At 40.1% G+C, this 15,375-nt stretch overlaps 6 protein-coding genes across 7 annotated transcripts in view; 5 read left to right on the top strand and 1 right to left on the bottom strand.

The window, feature by feature from the left end:
* The window catches only part of LOC104802751 (basic 7S globulin-like), a 2,686-nt gene extending 689 nt beyond the window's left edge, over nucleotides 1-1,997 (bottom strand). Inside the window, exons 1-3 of the mRNA XM_010526497.1 lie at nucleotides 1,597-1,997; nucleotides 481-947; nucleotides 41-310 (exon numbers count right to left, since the gene is read on the bottom strand). Coding sequence (XP_010524799.1) covers nucleotides 41-310; nucleotides 481-947; nucleotides 1,597-1,918 — 1,059 coding nt within the window. The 5' untranslated portion in view covers nucleotides 1,919-1,997. The remainder of the gene's footprint in view (nucleotides 1-40; nucleotides 311-480; nucleotides 948-1,596) is intronic.
* An 888-nt stretch (nucleotides 1,998-2,885) lies between these two features.
* LOC104802752 (basic 7S globulin 2) lies at nucleotides 2,886-5,192 on the top strand. The gene is given in 5 exon segments (XM_010526499.1): nucleotides 2,886-3,263; nucleotides 3,408-3,489; nucleotides 3,491-3,655; nucleotides 3,779-4,093; nucleotides 4,775-5,192. Coding segments are annotated over 5 exon segments (1,284 nt in total). The 5' UTR covers nucleotide 2,886; the 3' UTR covers nucleotides 5,120-5,192.
* Nucleotides 5,193-6,894: 1,702 nt separating this feature from the next.
* Nucleotides 6,895-9,822, top strand: LOC104802754 (stem-specific protein TSJT1-like). The gene is made up of 5 exons (XM_010526500.2): nucleotides 6,895-7,197; nucleotides 8,656-8,896; nucleotides 9,077-9,197; nucleotides 9,294-9,403; nucleotides 9,483-9,822. Exons 1-5 carry the CDS (start codon nucleotides 6,995-6,997, stop codon nucleotides 9,516-9,518), a joined length of 711 nt encoding a protein of 236 aa, XP_010524802.1. The 5' UTR covers nucleotides 6,895-6,994; the 3' UTR covers nucleotides 9,519-9,822.
* A 181-nt stretch (nucleotides 9,823-10,003) lies between these two features.
* LOC104802755 (peroxiredoxin-2F, mitochondrial-like) lies at nucleotides 10,004-11,921 on the top strand. The gene is made up of 5 exons (XM_010526501.2): nucleotides 10,004-10,293; nucleotides 10,407-10,436; nucleotides 10,531-10,689; nucleotides 11,426-11,520; nucleotides 11,656-11,921. The coding sequence occupies exons 1-5, from the start codon at nucleotides 10,006-10,008 to the stop codon at nucleotides 11,759-11,761; spliced, it is 678 nt and encodes a 225-aa protein (XP_010524803.2). The 5' UTR covers nucleotides 10,004-10,005; the 3' UTR covers nucleotides 11,762-11,921.
* A 482-nt stretch (nucleotides 11,922-12,403) lies between these two features.
* LOC104802756 (50S ribosomal protein L7/L12) lies at nucleotides 12,404-13,723 on the top strand. The gene is made up of 2 exons (XM_010526502.2): nucleotides 12,404-12,459; nucleotides 12,910-13,723. Exon 2 carries the CDS (start codon nucleotides 13,017-13,019, stop codon nucleotides 13,584-13,586), a length of 570 nt encoding a protein of 189 aa, XP_010524804.1. The 5' UTR covers nucleotides 12,404-12,459; nucleotides 12,910-13,016; the 3' UTR covers nucleotides 13,587-13,723.
* Nucleotides 13,724-14,139: 416 nt separating this feature from the next.
* Nucleotides 14,140-15,375, top strand: part of LOC104802757 (uncharacterized GPI-anchored protein At3g06035) — a 1,723-nt gene continuing 487 nt past the window's right edge. Inside the window, exons 1-2 of one of the 2 annotated variants that reach the window (XM_010526504.2) lie at nucleotides 14,140-14,328; nucleotides 15,094-15,375. In XM_010526504.2, the coding sequence (XP_010524806.1) occupies nucleotides 14,250-14,328; nucleotides 15,094-15,375 (361 nt within the window). In that variant the 5' untranslated portion in view covers nucleotides 14,140-14,249. The remainder of the gene's footprint in view (nucleotides 14,329-15,093) is intronic. The other variant, XM_010526503.2, reaches the window with a different exon arrangement.

Genomic DNA, 15,375 nt, shown 5'->3' on the forward strand with positions numbered 1-15,375 from the left:
GCGGCACGTCCGGTCCGGCGGTTCCCCGTCTCACGCTCTGCCGGTCGAAGCACGTGTCAAGCGGATACAAACTGTTATCCGTCGGCACTTGGACCATCTTCTTCTCCACGGCCTTAGCCATGAAGGCTTTAAAGAAAGGTTTGTAGATGGCAGGGTGCATGGCGGTATAGGTTGCTATGGTGCTGAGCTGAGTGCCGCCATTCCCGTCTTTGCCAATTGACAGAAGAGATTTCTTGAAAGGAATCGTTTTTCCGTCTACCGCGATTGATTTCACGCCGATGTAGTAATCGTTGGAGGGTGCAGCATTCATCTTGTTATTTAAAAAAAAATGGCAGAAAGGGTAAGTCTCGATGAACAAGAACTCCATTTTGTGGAAAGTTACTTGATGTTGAAGCAACAAAAATGTTGCTAGTTCAGAACTCGAACGAGTTAACTCATTCTAAAACGACCGGAGAATCTATTAGATATATTACGACTTACCAAAGGCAACGTAGAGTAGTAAGGATTGGTGAACAAGGGGGCGGTCGCGAACAGTCGGGAAGCGTCTCCTCGGTACGGAGGATAGAAATACGGACCTCCTCCGATGAAAATGTCGCCTCGGGCTGACGTTTTGGGTTTGGAAGGAAGGCAGAGAGCGAATTTTCGCGGAAGCTTGAAGGCAGAAGTGAGCTGACTACGGATAGAGAGAACGTTTTTGGAAAGACCAAGCACTCCGATGGATGATTTCGGGAAAGGATACTCGAAAACCTCGTCGTCGGCACAGGCGAACACCAACTGAGGAGAGTCAAGACGGGGACCGAGCCTAAGGCCGTCGGGCGTCGATAGGAAGCTCATCACGTCCTGCGACAGGACGGCGTGATAGTTTCGAGTGTTGTAAGGATGGTTCACATCTACCGCGCATAATGGGTCGGAGCAGGTGCCGTTCGGGTAGCAGTTACTCCTCATAGCTGCAAAAGCAACAAAAATCTACAAAATGAGAGTCCAATCTTTGAAGCCTTCTTGTCAGTGTTTTCTACGTATACAATACCATATATCTACATAATTGGATGTTCTGTCGGATTAGTCTTGACGATCACGGGTAGGGTCGGTCCGGCCCGATCCGGTCTAACCCATCTCGATCTCAAATTTTTTATTTCAGTTTGACCCGACCCGTATTCGAGAGTCAAAAATTATTGGCTCAACCCGATTCACTCCACGCTCTTTAGCACGAGATTTTGAGTCTCGCGTGTCTACCAGCAAGGTATTGTTGGTAAGCTTCTCCAACGCTCAGACGAATCGGTTCGCGAGTCAAACACATATTTAAAAACAAAATTTAAATATAAAAAATATTAAAAATATTTTTTTAAAAACAAAACAAAGCGATAACTATTAAAAACGCAATTTAATTTTAGAAAAAATTAAAACTTAAAAATATTTTTCTTGATTCCTAGACCTGGCTCGCCGAGTTAACTCATGGTGAGTTGGCTCGTTCGTTTCGGGTTCAAATTTTGCGAGCTCGGCTCAAAAAAATGTTGGTTCGGACCCATTTTGACACCCCTAGGGCCCTAGCGACCGGGTCGCGACAACATTAATTCTGACGTGGGAGGAATTAATTACCTGGGTTCTCGACGAGTTTGCATTTGGGAGAGGTGTAAGCGATTCCACGGTACGAGGAGGAGTTATACCGTGCGGCGGCGGAACACACGAACCAAGAGAACCCTCCTCCGAGATCGACGACAAAGCTGATCGAGACCGTCGGTTTAGTGCCTACTCCGACAGTAGCGGAGTACAGGACGTTGTTGTACGGGAATGATTCTTTCGCCACCGGTATGATGAAGGCATGCGGATTCTTCTGCGCCGATGAACAGCCGGCGAGGAAAGTGGCCGCGGCGGAGAGGAGGAGGAGGACGGCGGCGAGATTGTTGAGAGTAGCTGCCATTTATGTTTCTTCGAGGTTCAACGTTGAATGTTGATGCCACTTTATAAGGGAAAGTGGAAACCCCACCACCACCATTCTCTCTCTCTCTCTGAACAAATCAAGAATCTTTTTTCTGCGAATTTAAAATATTGGTAACGTTTTCGGCAACGTGCGATTATAAGAATTGAACGTGTATACTAATACTAATATGATATACATTATACATTTAGGTAAGAGATCTTAGACCACGTGCCGAATCTTAAAGTCTGATCTGGAAATACGTATCTCGAGGACTCTGTCGACTAGAATTTAAATATCTACACACAAAATCATTAAATTCCAAATATAATATCCAATATATTTATATATTATGGCTTGTAGGTTAAATAGCTAAGATACATTAGTTGTCAATGCGTGTTCATTGGGAAACAAGGGTTATAACATTTTAATTTATATATTATAACATTTCCGATAAAATAGCTTCAACGCACATTTCGTAGCATTATTTTAACTTAAATATTCCTATTTTTAGGTTGTATATGGTGATACTTTGTGGGATAAATTAGCTATTAGAACATATATATTGATGAAAAAATATCTTTTTACAAAGAAAAGTTAGAATAGAAAAAAATATGTCGCAATAAATATTTTAGTTTATCCAATTAAATTCAACAACTTACCCTTAATTTTAAATCTTATTCCAAGGCATTAATGGCATGGTCAACAAATGGAGACTTTCAATAGTTTATCTAGCATAGAGGCCATATCGAATCTAAAGATACGGTGACAGATTTGTAACCTTACATTTATATTTATTTAAAACACCGACTCTTATTTATGTCACGTGCTTAATTTGTTTTGGGGTATAAGTCACGTGGTTAATTATATAGTTTATTCTAATTCGGACACAAATAAACTGACATGTTCAAAGAACTCTATAAAACATGTGATGGATATCAGACTGGATCAATAACACAATGAACATAGAGATGCGTGCCTTCACGCGCTTCTTCGTTTTCTTCTCCATTTTCGCCATTGCCACTGTAACCTCCAAAGCTCAGACAAACCAAAGACCCTCAGCTTTTGTTCTTCCGATTAAAAAACACGAGCCGACACAACAGTTCTTCACTTCCCTCGATGTCGGAACCCCCCGGAGATCTTCTCTCAACCTCGTACTCGACCTCAACTCCAACCTCACATGGCTCAACTGCCACAGACGCAACTCATCCACTCTCCGGCAGACCCGCTGCCGAAGCTCTGTCTGCTCCGCCGTCCCCGGCGACGGATGCGAAGGAGGTTTCTGTTCCCGGCGGCTACGCAGCCCTCTGAGCGGCAAACCCGTCGCCGGACGTATCAGCCAAGAGAGGTATAATTAATCGTAATAACAATAGATTTTCTCTCTCTAGTGAGAGAAAGTGTCTCTGTTTCCTACCGAACATTCTCCCGAGAAAGTTACGTTTTCCTGGAAAATATTCAGAAACCCTCTCATACTTCTCTCCTCATGTTACAGGATCTCGTTCCACAGCACTCCTAGCACCTTCGGCGACAAAACTATCGTCCGAGTCTCCGTTCGGCCGTTCACTCTCCTCATGTTACAGGATCTCGTTCCACAGCACTCCTAGCACCTTCGGCGACAAAACTATCGTCCGAGTCTCCGTTCGGCCGTTCACCTTCCTCGGCGCCGCCGATCCCGGAGTAGCTCCGCCGGCCGTCGGAGTCGTGGGTCTCGCCGGCAGTGCTATCTCGCTTCCGGCCCAGGTTGAATTCTGCCCACTACAGTAATGTATAAATACATAAGAAAGTATAATATGTAATTAAGATATGCTAATATGGTGAAATTATAATATCTTCATATCTTCTTTTCCCTGTGACCATCAACAGGTGACATCAGCTTTCAACGTCATAAGAAAGTTCGCTCTTTGCTTGCCGTCGTACGGAACCGGACGTTTCTACATCGGGGCCGCTCTGTACGATTTCCCGCCGTTGACGGAGAGTCCACCGTTGACTCTGACGCCATTTGGAAAGCATCCCGGCTCCGGAGCCGGCGACTACTTCATCAGCGTTAGCTCGATATCCGTTGACGGAGACGTGATTGCGGTTAACGGAGGGACAAAAATCAGTACGGTGACTCCGTACACCGTACTTCACTCTGATGTCTACAGAGCCCTGGCTTTATCATTTGAAAACATAGCAAAGGTGATTTATTTATATTTAAGATTCAATTTGTTAAATGCCCCTATATCCACTATGCTAATGACAAATAAAAGTCAAAACATTGATCATATGTTCTTGATGGGACCTGGAAACATGGGTTTTGTGCTTATAGCTTGCAAAGACTTTTGTTCAATAAGTGGTCCGGTTCTTGAGATTTTTGGGTAGTTTAATTAGAGGAAAAAATAATAATAATAAGAGAATTAGACATTCTAATTACAAAAAAAGTTCACAATGTTAACTCTTCATCATTTTTAATATATATGGTATTTTTATTATTATTTATAGATATAATACTATTTGTGTAGTATTATTTTTCACAAATATGGTATTATTACTATTTCGCATACTCGATATTTTAGACTTCTGCCCGTTCACATTTCTATAATTGTGATTTTCGGATAGTTTTAAGTATACTAAAAAACTAATGAGAATATTAGACATTCCAAATAAATAAATAAATAACCACAATTTTCACTTTTCAACTTAAAGTATGGTATTATTCATGAATATATAGTATTATTATCATTTAACACATACAACATTATTTGTGTAGTTTTTTTTAATTTTTTATTTTTGCAAATTTGGTATTATTACTATTTCGAGTACCACTCGATATTTTAGTCTCTGTCCGTTCACGCTCCTATTCATGTGCGTTGTGTGCAGGCAATGGGTATACGCAAGGCTCCGGCGGTGGCTCCGTTCATGGACTGCTTCGACGCGAGCTCCGTTCGGAAGAACGCGATCGGCCCGAACGTACCGGCCGTAGATTTCGTCGTGCCAGGGAGGATCGGAAACGTGAAATGGCGTTTCTACGGGGCGAATTCGATGGTGAAGGCGAACGAAAAGGTCATGTGTTTGGCCTTCGTCGATGGAGGAACCAAATCCGACAACTCCATAACCATTGGAACTCACCAGCTTCAGAACCATCTTGTCGAGTTCGATCTCACGACTTCGGTTTTCGGGTTCAGCGAATCGCTCTTGCTTCACAACACTAGCTGCTCCAGTTAGCTTAAAGGGCTTAACCGTAAGCCCTTAACCAGTCTTTGATCCTATGTTACTTGTTGTTTGGTTTTATCTGTTATGTGTTCTTTCTTCTTGTTTCTTGATTTCTGTCACGTGTTGGATTTGGAATAGGAAGAAAACCCTTAATATTTTCGTTTATAAAAAAAAACGGAATCGAAGACAAATTCAAATTCAAATCAAAATTTGATGTAAAAATAAATGAATACACTTATTTTAAAAAATCGAAAAAAATAAAGAAGTGGGATCAAAATTTGATAAATATTTTGAAATATAGAAAATAATCTAAAACTACAAATATTTTGAAACGGAGGGAGTATATACATTAGTAAGAAATAATATTTGGGATCACAATTTCGATTTTCGAATTTAAAAAATAACAAATCGTGTAACAAAGGGAAATTGCAATTAGGAAATCTGTGGGCGAAAGCCGAAACCATAACCATGGGCGTCGCCGCTGTTCTTTCTGAGAATCTCAGAATTCACTTTAAATAAATGGTGTATTTATTAGCCATTAAATATTCACTTTTTTAAGCAAATTAGGATATTATCATTTGGGTTTTCATTTCAATATACGAAAAAAATAATCAAAATTCATTTGAGCCCACGTCGTGATTTTAAAAATGAGTAAATTTGTTGTGCGTGTATATTAGGGAATTTGTTAAAATATAAAACATTATTTTTACCATATGTATTCAATTTTTTTTTTAATCTAAATAATCTTTTTTTTCCGTCTACAGTTAACTGGAATCTATATCTTTCAAATACAAAATTTTGGAATTAGTTATAAATTTCACATTTATCTTCCAAAAAATTTTTGGCCTAAACATATGAATCGGTGATTACAAATTTACAATATATGGTTGTAGAACTACAAATATAACAATATGGAAGGAGCAATTTCAATGGAGTGCACAATAAATACAAATTCACATTTTCTAATTCATATGTTATTTTTGTCATCTCCCATCCATAACGATATATATCGTCACCAATCATATGTCAACGCACAACTTATATAACCACGGGACATCTAATTTATCTATTGTAATATGCATATAAATTATGTGTTTAAAATTTTACTAGGTGGGTTCCGGCCCATTGTATATGATGTCTTATTTTATAATTCAATTATCAGAAAAAAAAAATGTTCAATATATTGAAGGAATCGTTTCATGTTGATTTAGATACGCACTAACTGAATAATATTATTATACTAATTACAAGTTAAATACTAACAATTAGAATTCTACCATTAATTAAATTAGGTTCAAGTTGCTTTCGGTACACAGGAAATCTCCCTCGCTGGTTGTTTTAATGATATTAATTATTGGATCATCACAATGATATGAGTCTCGAGTGGAAAATAAAATATTACTCCGAGCTTTTGTTTTTTTTATTCTGTATATATAATTTTGAAAAATAGCAAATAATGATATATTAATAATGACGTAAGTTTATATTAATGAAAAAATTATTATGAATGCAAAATAGTTATCATAAAATGATGATACTGTAAATATTTAAATTTCCAACAATTATCGCAATGTATTTCGTGAACATGCACGAAGGAAAGAGACGATGCGGGTCCCACAAATTTCAAATCTAACGGCTGAGAATGAATCTTTCCCCGTGTGGATGGGACCCACGTTTATGTGTTGGACTTTGATTTCAGTGTCAAGAATCAGAGATCCATGGAAGTGCGTTAATTACGAATTTACCCTTCGTCATTCTCCTATAAAGTCCGTCTCTGTCTTCTTCTATTCCATCTCCGATATCTCTCGTCTCTGAACATTGTCCTCAGAGATTGGATTCGCAGAACTTTCTAGGAAAGTGAGTCGATTTTCTCGGTGGAGAGAGAAAATGCTGGGAGTATTCAGCGGGGCGGTGGTGACGCCGCCAGACGAGCTGGTTTTGGCGGGGAGCAGGACACCGTCGCCGAAGACGACGGCGGCTGCGCTGGTGAAGAAGTTCGTCGACAGCAACTCGTCCGCCGTGTCCGTACAGGTCGGAGGCCATGTTCAGATGGCTTACACCCACCACGACGAATCTCCTCTCCGGCCTAGGTGAGTGATCGCCAACGAATCTCTCTCTTTTTTTATTATATCATACTCACTTCTCGACCGTCCGATCGACGGTTTCTATGATCTGACGGTCGGTGTAGCTCGATGGATCCGACTGTTCTTTGTCTTTGGTTTGGCTGATAGAAAATATGATTTTTTTTAATATGAGTGAAAGGAAAAATAGAAAAAAATATTAAACCATTACGGAAAAATAGATTAATTTGTATGTGTTTATTTTTTTGTTTCAGGGTATTAAATTTATTTGATTCAAAGGGAAAACATTCATATTTTACCAAAAAATGAAATAAAATAAATAAGATGAGATTCCCTGCCGAGGCCTATTCTATGCGAATAAATAAAAAATTTAAATCTTATTTGATTCAAGATAATCTTTTTTTGTATTATATGGCAAATAAAAAAAGGATAACATTGTTTTAGGTTAATTAAATACAATGATATTATATATGCGTAGATTCCCATATAGATTATGGCTCATAGATTCCAACACTGAACCTGCTTGGGTCGGGACCACTATAATTAAATAGCAAAGCTAAAGTATTTCCTAACATAAATCTATCATTAAAAAAATCAAATAACTATAATTTTTCCATCTATTTCATATTTTAATGCACACTGTGATTTCTTTTTATGTTTTTGCTGGCATGTATAAGTTTTTCAAAATACTCAATGTTGACACATATATTGTCTTTAAACGAAATTTAACTTAAATAAAATAAAATAAATTAATGTATTTTTTTATGCGTTAGAACTTAGAAGTGATATGTTGTGCTTTTTTTGGGTGCATTCACTTTTATAAAAATAAGAAATGTTGTGATTTCTCTAACAAACAAAAAAGAAAAAAACTTAGGAAATATTCGTTTGTTTTTATTAAAAAAAACATCTACCAAAAATTTATTTTTTTACTTGATTTTTTGTTGACTATTCATGCATGGAAGTCCAATGCCACGGCTTATTACTAGTCCTCGATCAGGAAAAAAATAATTTAACGCAATGATACATACACATATTTTGTGTGTTACATGTATATATATATGTATGTGTGTGTGTGTGTATTATATTTCTGGAAATTACGAAATTGGGTTTCTACTGTGTATTTATATGCTCACCTCAAAGACGGGACTTTTCAAGTTTCAAAACATAAATAATATTTATATTTTTTGGAGGGTGAATATTATCCACAAGAATGGGTTTCAAAGACATTAATGAGTGATCGTGTGAGTTTAGGTAATAAGCTTTAGATTACTAAGCAGATTGGTTGGTCCACTTACCCACCCCAACTCGCCATTACTATAGATGTAATTTATTTATTGCAATCTTCTTCATCATTTCCTTATGTTGTTGTTCTTACGTCTTTCTAGACTTTACCCATAAACAAACACACAGGCGATGAGATGTATGGTTAAAAAGAAAAGAGAGTTGTGATATTGTTGTTAATGGCAGGTCGTTTGGGGGCAAGGACGAGATATTCTGTTTGTTCGAAGGAGCGTTGGACAACCTCGGAAGTCTGAGACAGCAGTACGGCCTGGCTAAGTCAGCGAACGAGGTCCTGCTGGTCATAGAAGCTTACAAGGCCCTCCGGGACAGGGCTCCTTACCCGGCCAACCACGTCGTGGCCCACCTCCGTGGCAGCTTCGCCTTTGTCGTTTTCGATAGATCCACCTCCACTATCTTCGTAGCTTCTGTAAGTCATGCCTCGACAGATCTTGTCTTGCTTTCGTCATGAGATTCTTGGTATGCCTCGATAGGACCTACACATCATAGTTAGAGCAACAGATTCTTAGTTCTTGGTAAAGGTTGATCAAAGAAGAAAAGGATATGGTTGAAAGATCTTAATACTGAATGGATGAATTGGTTCGAGCAGGACCAATATGGGAAGGTTCCGTTGTATTGGGGAATCACAGCTGATGGGCATGTGGCGTTTGCCGATGACGCAGAGCTGCTCAGAACTGCATGTGGAAAGTCCCTTGCTTCCTTCCCTCAAGGTGGGTTTCCATAAAAACAAAATCTCCAAGAACTTACTGTCATGAGCCATTCAGCTTCCTTTCGAAATTTTCATGTGGTTTGATCTGTTCATGCAGGGTGTTTCTTCTCCACGCGGGTGGGTGGACTAAGGAGCTTTGAGAACCCTAAGAACAAGATTACTGCAGTCCTCGCCAGAGAGGAAGAGATATGGGGTGCCACCTTCAAGGTAATTAGCTTCGTCCACTATTTGTTTCATCAAATCTCTCGATTTTTCTTAGTTTCGAGAATGTTTTCACGTTTCACAGGTGGAAGGACCGGCAGTTCTTGCAGCGACAGAGTGAAAGAGAGAGCTTCCTTTACTTATATACGATGGATCCAGAAAGAGAGGAATGGGAAGAAGATCGATGGATAGCTTAAAAAAGACGGTTCCTTTTGCATGAAAACAGGAAGCTGTAATGGTGGTTTCTCGGGTTGTCTGTGTGTCTGTGTAATCTTGTCTCGTTGTGTTGTGTTTCTTTGTACAGCCGTACGTGTCGATCTTTGTACTATGTCTCTGTTTCTGCTCAACTCTTTTTCCTGTCTGAAAATCCAGTCTTACCGCTCATCCTTCTAAAATCCTCTCGAAGCCTTTTTCTTCTCATTCTCGATTTTCACGCGCCGTTCCTGTCAAGTTTTTGAACTGAAAAGGGTCAATTCGTCTTTCTGGTTCTGTGGATTTTCCACAGCTTGGCGTTTCGCGTTTGCGTTTGGGTTGACGCCTTCAAAGTTCGTATGGTTAAAAAACAGCGCGCTGTCTAGCTCCAATTGTGACGAACGGCACGATTTGTTATGAAGAGTTTATGGAAAGTGCCACAGTTCCGAGCCCTTGGCCATTTCTCCGGTAGAAGGGGATCAGCCATGGCGTCGTCTGTTATTCTGAAGCTAAGGAGCGCATCGGCCCTGAAATCGGCCGTGAACGGTTTCCGAATCGGAGTTTCGTCGAGGGGTTTCGTGAAGATTGCGGCGGGGATTGATATAACCTCGGCCACGCCCGATGTTTCCCTTCAAAAGGCTCGGAGCTGGGACGAAGGCGTCTCCTCCAAGTTCTCCATCTCTTCCCTGTCGGATATTTTCAAGGTTCCTCCTTTTTGCGCATTGGAATCCATGAATTGTTGGGTATTTCGTTTCTGGGTGTTCGTGATAACGAATTTCGTTTCTGGGCAATCTCTTGTTTCTGGGTCTTGTTGCAGGGGAAGAAAGTCGTCATCTTTGGACTTCCTGTGAGTTTTCCGTACCTGTTCCTGAACCTGATGAATCTTCATATTTATATCGTTTGAGTTCTGAGATTGTGCCTGAATGTTTGTTTCTATGTAGGGAGCTTATACTGGAGTGTGTTCGCAGCAGCATGTGCCTAGCTACAAGAACAGCATTGACAAATTCAAGGCCAAAGGGATAGATTCTGTTATCTGTGTCGCTGTTAATGATCCCTATGCTTTACATGGATGGGCGGAGAAGCTTCAGGCCAAAGATTCGGTAAGTTAAGTAGCTTTTCTGATTCCAAGCTTCGTTTTTTTTCCCCAACTGTTTCCTGATTCGTTTGGTGTCTGGTTTTGTACTTTGGTGGTTCTTGCGACTGTAGCATTTGGTCTCATACCATTAATCTCGTTGATCCAATTAAGCAAACTAAACAACATAAACTTTTCCAGATTCCTTTGGTTCGTTTGGTATCTGATTCTGTATTTTGGGTGGTTCCTGCATCTGTAACTCTTGGTGTAATAACATAAGGCTCTGCTCTCCAACCAAGTGATGTAAACAGGATAGCACATTTCCAGATTCCTTTTTGGTTCTTGGGTCAGTTATTTAACAGACCACTGGTGAAGATTACTCATCCTTTTCTCATCTCTGCTAGTTAGTTGTGCGTTGATCCGACTTAGTAACTGTCCACTGTCGTCGGAAGGACTATACAGTGGGACGTTCAGATTGATCTATGGTCCAAAAAAAAGCACCATTGATGCTGAGATTCAAAAGACTTTCTTTTCGAAAGTTCGCTTATGAAAAAAAATTCAAAACGGAAAGGCCGAGAGGAAGCTATCCATGACCAGCAAAAGGGTTGGGATTGTATATTTTGTTTCGCGAGCTAGCCCTTGTCATTTTTACCTGGAGGACACCGTTATTCAGATCGTATTACAGGTCAACCGAGTTATTCAAATAGGTATGGAGTACTCTGACATGTATATGTGGCTGAGTTTTGTGTAATTTGTCATGACAGATCGAGTTTTACGGAGATTTCGATGGGAAGTTCCATAAAAGCTTGGGGCTAGACAAGGATCTCTCTGCTGCTCTGCTGGGGCCGCGGTCTGAAAGGTAAAATCTTGAGTATTCCCGGTTCAAAGCTGATGATATCCGAGATTTCTTTATTCCGATCAATCCATTGGATCTAATAATCTACCATTCAAAGGTTTGATCTAAAGAAATCAGATGGTAATGCGATTGGTGCAGATGGTCAGCTTATGTAGAAGACGGTAGAGTTAAGGTACTGAACGTGGAAGAAGCTCCGTCGGATTTCAAGGTGTCTGGAGCAGAAGTCATTTTAGGACAGATATGAACAAGTGTTCCCGGAATCTTGGATCTGTAGCTGACATTGCTCTTTCCTTAAACCTGTAATAAAACTCCCTTTTTTTTTTGAACTGCCTTGCAAGTGAATAACTTGATCCCTTTATAATTTACATACAAGGGTCAGAGCAAATGCTTTTGTTAAAGCAGTTTCAGTTCCCATGTCGACGGTCCTTTCATTATTCTATTTCTAGTGGACATGAAACGGGTCGGGTCGGGTCCGATATTGGAATATTTGGAATCTAATCTGAATAATTTTTATTCTAAAATTTAGATTGGAATTTTAGATATTTTGTGAGTCGAACAAATCCTAAGCACAAAGGACAGAAATTTGCTAGAAATACGCAAACTTTTCTGGATTTACCGTTAAAATTTTGAATTAAACAAAGACTTTCAAAAAATTATACTGTAATTGATATCGTTTCTTGTAATTTTCTTAAAAGTATTTTGTTAATATTTTAAAATTCATAATTTTAACTTGCAAAATAGTAACAAAATCGACATGCTAATTGAATTACGCGGTCAAAGTTGGGCTTGATGGGCTTTTTGAAATCCATATGAACTAAGGCCCATAAGAGGGAGAAGCTCACCCTACGCGTTCTCGCTCTACGTTCCCCTCCCCCACCCCATTTCCAGACTACCCTTCGCCGCCGGCGAATCCTTCCGCTCGCTCCGCTGTAACCACCGGAGGTAATCTGGTTTCCTATCTCTAATGGTATCCTTCTCCGTCACTCTCATGTTCAGTTCCGTTCCGCAGTTATCTGTTAAGCCTTGGCGCTCGTCGTTTGATCTTTCATCTCCCTCGATTTTAGCTTCAAAATACTCTGAATTTAGACTAAATTGGCAGTATTTACTATTTAGGGTTCATGAGAGGCCTGTTTGTGTGGAAGCACGTGTCCATCGGTCGAGCAAATCCGATACCAATCCAGTTAATCGATTGTTTGGGATTTGTGTTGCGCAATCGGCTAGTTAGAGCTGAGATACTTTTAGGGTTCCGGATTATCTTTTAGGAGTACAGTATGTTTCTGAACTGATAAGAAACTCAGCTTGAACTTAGACGATATCAAGGTGTTTATGAAATTGCAGTGTCACTCTTGTTCAGGAATCTCAATATTCTCTGTTGTTTTTTCTCTGCAACAGGGAAGTGGTTTTTTTCACTACAGAGACCAAAGCAAGATCTCACCTCTCAATCACATGGAATGTTTCCAGATTGAGTTTGTAGTGTCAGAACAGAAAGTACAATAGTCATGAAGTTGATCTCACTTGTCAGAAATGTTCATTGTCGTCTCAAGGCAACTCAGCATCAGCAAGTTCGTTTCTTCCAGCATGACTTTGTTCCTCGAGATCCCAAAGCCAAACCAAAGAAATACAAGTACCCGCCTGCATATGACCCGTATGGCCCGAGACCCGCCCCTGCCAACAAAATCATAGAGCTAGCTGAGTGTATAGCCGCACTACCTCTGGAAGAACGCAGATTAATCGGCCCTATGCTCCATGAACGGCTGAAACACCCGAAACTCCAGGCTGTGTCAATTGAAGGCATGGATATAGGTGGAAAACCAGAGTCTGGACCAGGAAAAGCTGAGGAGAAGAAGAAGGAAAAGACAGCGTTTGATGTGAAGCTCGAGAAATTTGATGCGTCGGCAAAGATAAAGGTGATAAAAGAAGTGAGAGCGTTCACGAATTTGGGGCTGAAGGAGGCGAAGGAGCTCGTGGAGAAAGTTCCGGCCGTCGTCAAACAAGGGGTTACAAAGGAAGAAGCTAATGAGATCATTGAGAAGATCAAAGCTGCAGGTGGAGTTGCATCCATGGAATGACTGATTTTCTTTTTTATACTCTCTTCATTTTTTGGTTCTTTTTCTTTTGATTTGCCTCTCGTGACTCGTGTTGTGTTGTTTTTGCACATCTCGATGAACTGAAAATATTTCAGACTAAACATTCACGTACATCAAAACTCCCGTCGACCATTTCGGTTCTCAGTTTGGGTTCGGATTTGGTTATTTCGGTTTTAATTTCAGATTTAATATTGAATTTGGTTTGGTGGTTTTATTCGATTTGTGTTCGGTTAGATTTCGGTTTTCATTAGTAATTTTCATAAAAATTTTCGGTTATTTTCGTTATCCGATTCGGATTTAAAAAAAATCATAACTATCGGGTTTCACATCGGATTCAATTACGGTTATATTTTTCGATTCGGTTAATAACCAAATTCACGTTCTTCCCTAATCAGTAATGTGATTATTCGAATGGTTTTGGTCCACCATATCATGAAGAAGTTGCATGCGCCGGTGGTCCATTTGGCATCTAATTATTGAACACTGACATCAAGTTGTGTATTTTTTTTAGGAAATCTAAAACGACGCCGTACTTGAAAAAGGCACAGCAACAACGACCGACGAGTAAAACAGAAGCAACCATCTCTCCTTCTTCTGTTCATAAGTAGCCAGTTTCAGGAATCTGCAGCTTAGAACCCTGCTCCAATGGCGATTTCGAATCTTCCTTTCTGTCTCCTTCTCTGCATCCTTCTCTCCCTCCATCGCCCTGTTCTCTGCGACAACGGTATCTCTCTCTCTCTTCGCCCTTTTCTTTTTCTTGTCTTAAGATCTCATTTCCGTGTTCTTCTGGATCGTTCCTGCTTTCTTGGAAGTATTGCTGTTCTTGTCTGTGTTCGTGGGGATCCGGACCAGATCTAAAGCTGAACTTTTTTTTTCAAATCGTGAACTTCGTATGCATTGGTCAATGACAGATTTCTGCATCAGATCTCGTTCTTGGAATCATTAAATTTAAATTCAACGGCTTCGATGTTGATTAATGTGAACTGAATCACATGATTTTGCAAATCTATTACATTACTACGGTTGTGAGATCGTTTGGTATATGCAGAGACCAATTGTACTGTCTTATCTGTTTGAAGTCTCTGTCCTGATCTGTAAGTTCCATGTATCTTGGAACTCCATAAGAGTGGCTGTTGTTGGCATTTGTCCTAAAATCTTGAGCAGCATGCATTTATCTATCTAGGGCATGAACAAGGATTTCTCTAATGACATTGTATCCAAGATCCTCTCGATTAATCTTATGGATCCTTGTTGTATTTCTTTGTGCAAATGAGACACAAGGGTACTTGCCATACTTACCGAAAGATTAAAATTAAAATCATGATCGTTCAAGAAACTTCTGGCATTTTAGCTAATAAATCTCTCTTAGTGGTACTGATTCAGATTAAGATTCCCTCCTGCAACAATGGTTGATGATGGTGTTGTCTTCAGTACTAAACCTGTGTTTGAAGACATGATTTGTTCACGAATAACTTGTCTTTGGCTGCAGATGAAGAGGACAGTCTTCTTACAGTAGTCAACAGTTACCGAACTTCCCAGAACCTGACAACTCTGACGAAGAACAAGAACGCTGAATGCCTTGCGGATGAGATTGCCGAGCAGTTCAAGAACCAGCCCTGCACCAACACGACCGGTTCAAACACGGTACCAGGAACCGAACCTCAGTTTCCCAACTTCCCGGAACTACTTTCCAAGTGCCACTTGAATGTCTCCGCCACACGAGACGGCGCGATAATGCCAGCCTGCGTTCATCGCCTCGACCAGAGCGTCG

The sequence above is a fragment of the Tarenaya hassleriana genome, unplaced genomic scaffold (assembly GCF_000463585.1).
Source record: "Tarenaya hassleriana unplaced genomic scaffold, ASM46358v1 Cleome8, whole genome shotgun sequence".
Taxonomy (NCBI): domain Eukaryota; kingdom Viridiplantae; phylum Streptophyta; class Magnoliopsida; order Brassicales; family Cleomaceae; genus Tarenaya; species Tarenaya hassleriana.

Coding starts and splice junctions, on each gene's coding strand:
- LOC104802754 (XM_010526500.2), top strand. CDS start 6,995: ATGCTGGGAGTATTCAGCGGGGCGGTGGTGACGCCGCCAGACGAGCTG. Junction 8,897..9,076: donor CCACTATCTTCGTAGCTTCT/GTAAGTCATGCC, acceptor TGGTTCGAGCAG/GACCAATATGGGAAGGTTCC. Junction 9,404..9,482: donor TATGGGGTGCCACCTTCAAG/GTAATTAGCTTC, acceptor CACGTTTCACAG/GTGGAAGGACCGGCAGTTCT.
- LOC104802756 (XM_010526502.2), top strand. CDS start 13,017: ATGAAGTTGATCTCACTTGTCAGAAATGTTCATTGTCGTCTCAAGGCA.
- LOC104802755 (XM_010526501.2), top strand. CDS start 10,006: ATGAAGAGTTTATGGAAAGTGCCACAGTTCCGAGCCCTTGGCCATTTC. Junction 10,294..10,406: donor CCCTGTCGGATATTTTCAAG/GTTCCTCCTTTT, acceptor GTCTTGTTGCAG/GGGAAGAAAGTCGTCATCTT. Junction 10,437..10,530: donor TCGTCATCTTTGGACTTCCT/GTGAGTTTTCCG, acceptor GTTTCTATGTAG/GGAGCTTATACTGGAGTGTG.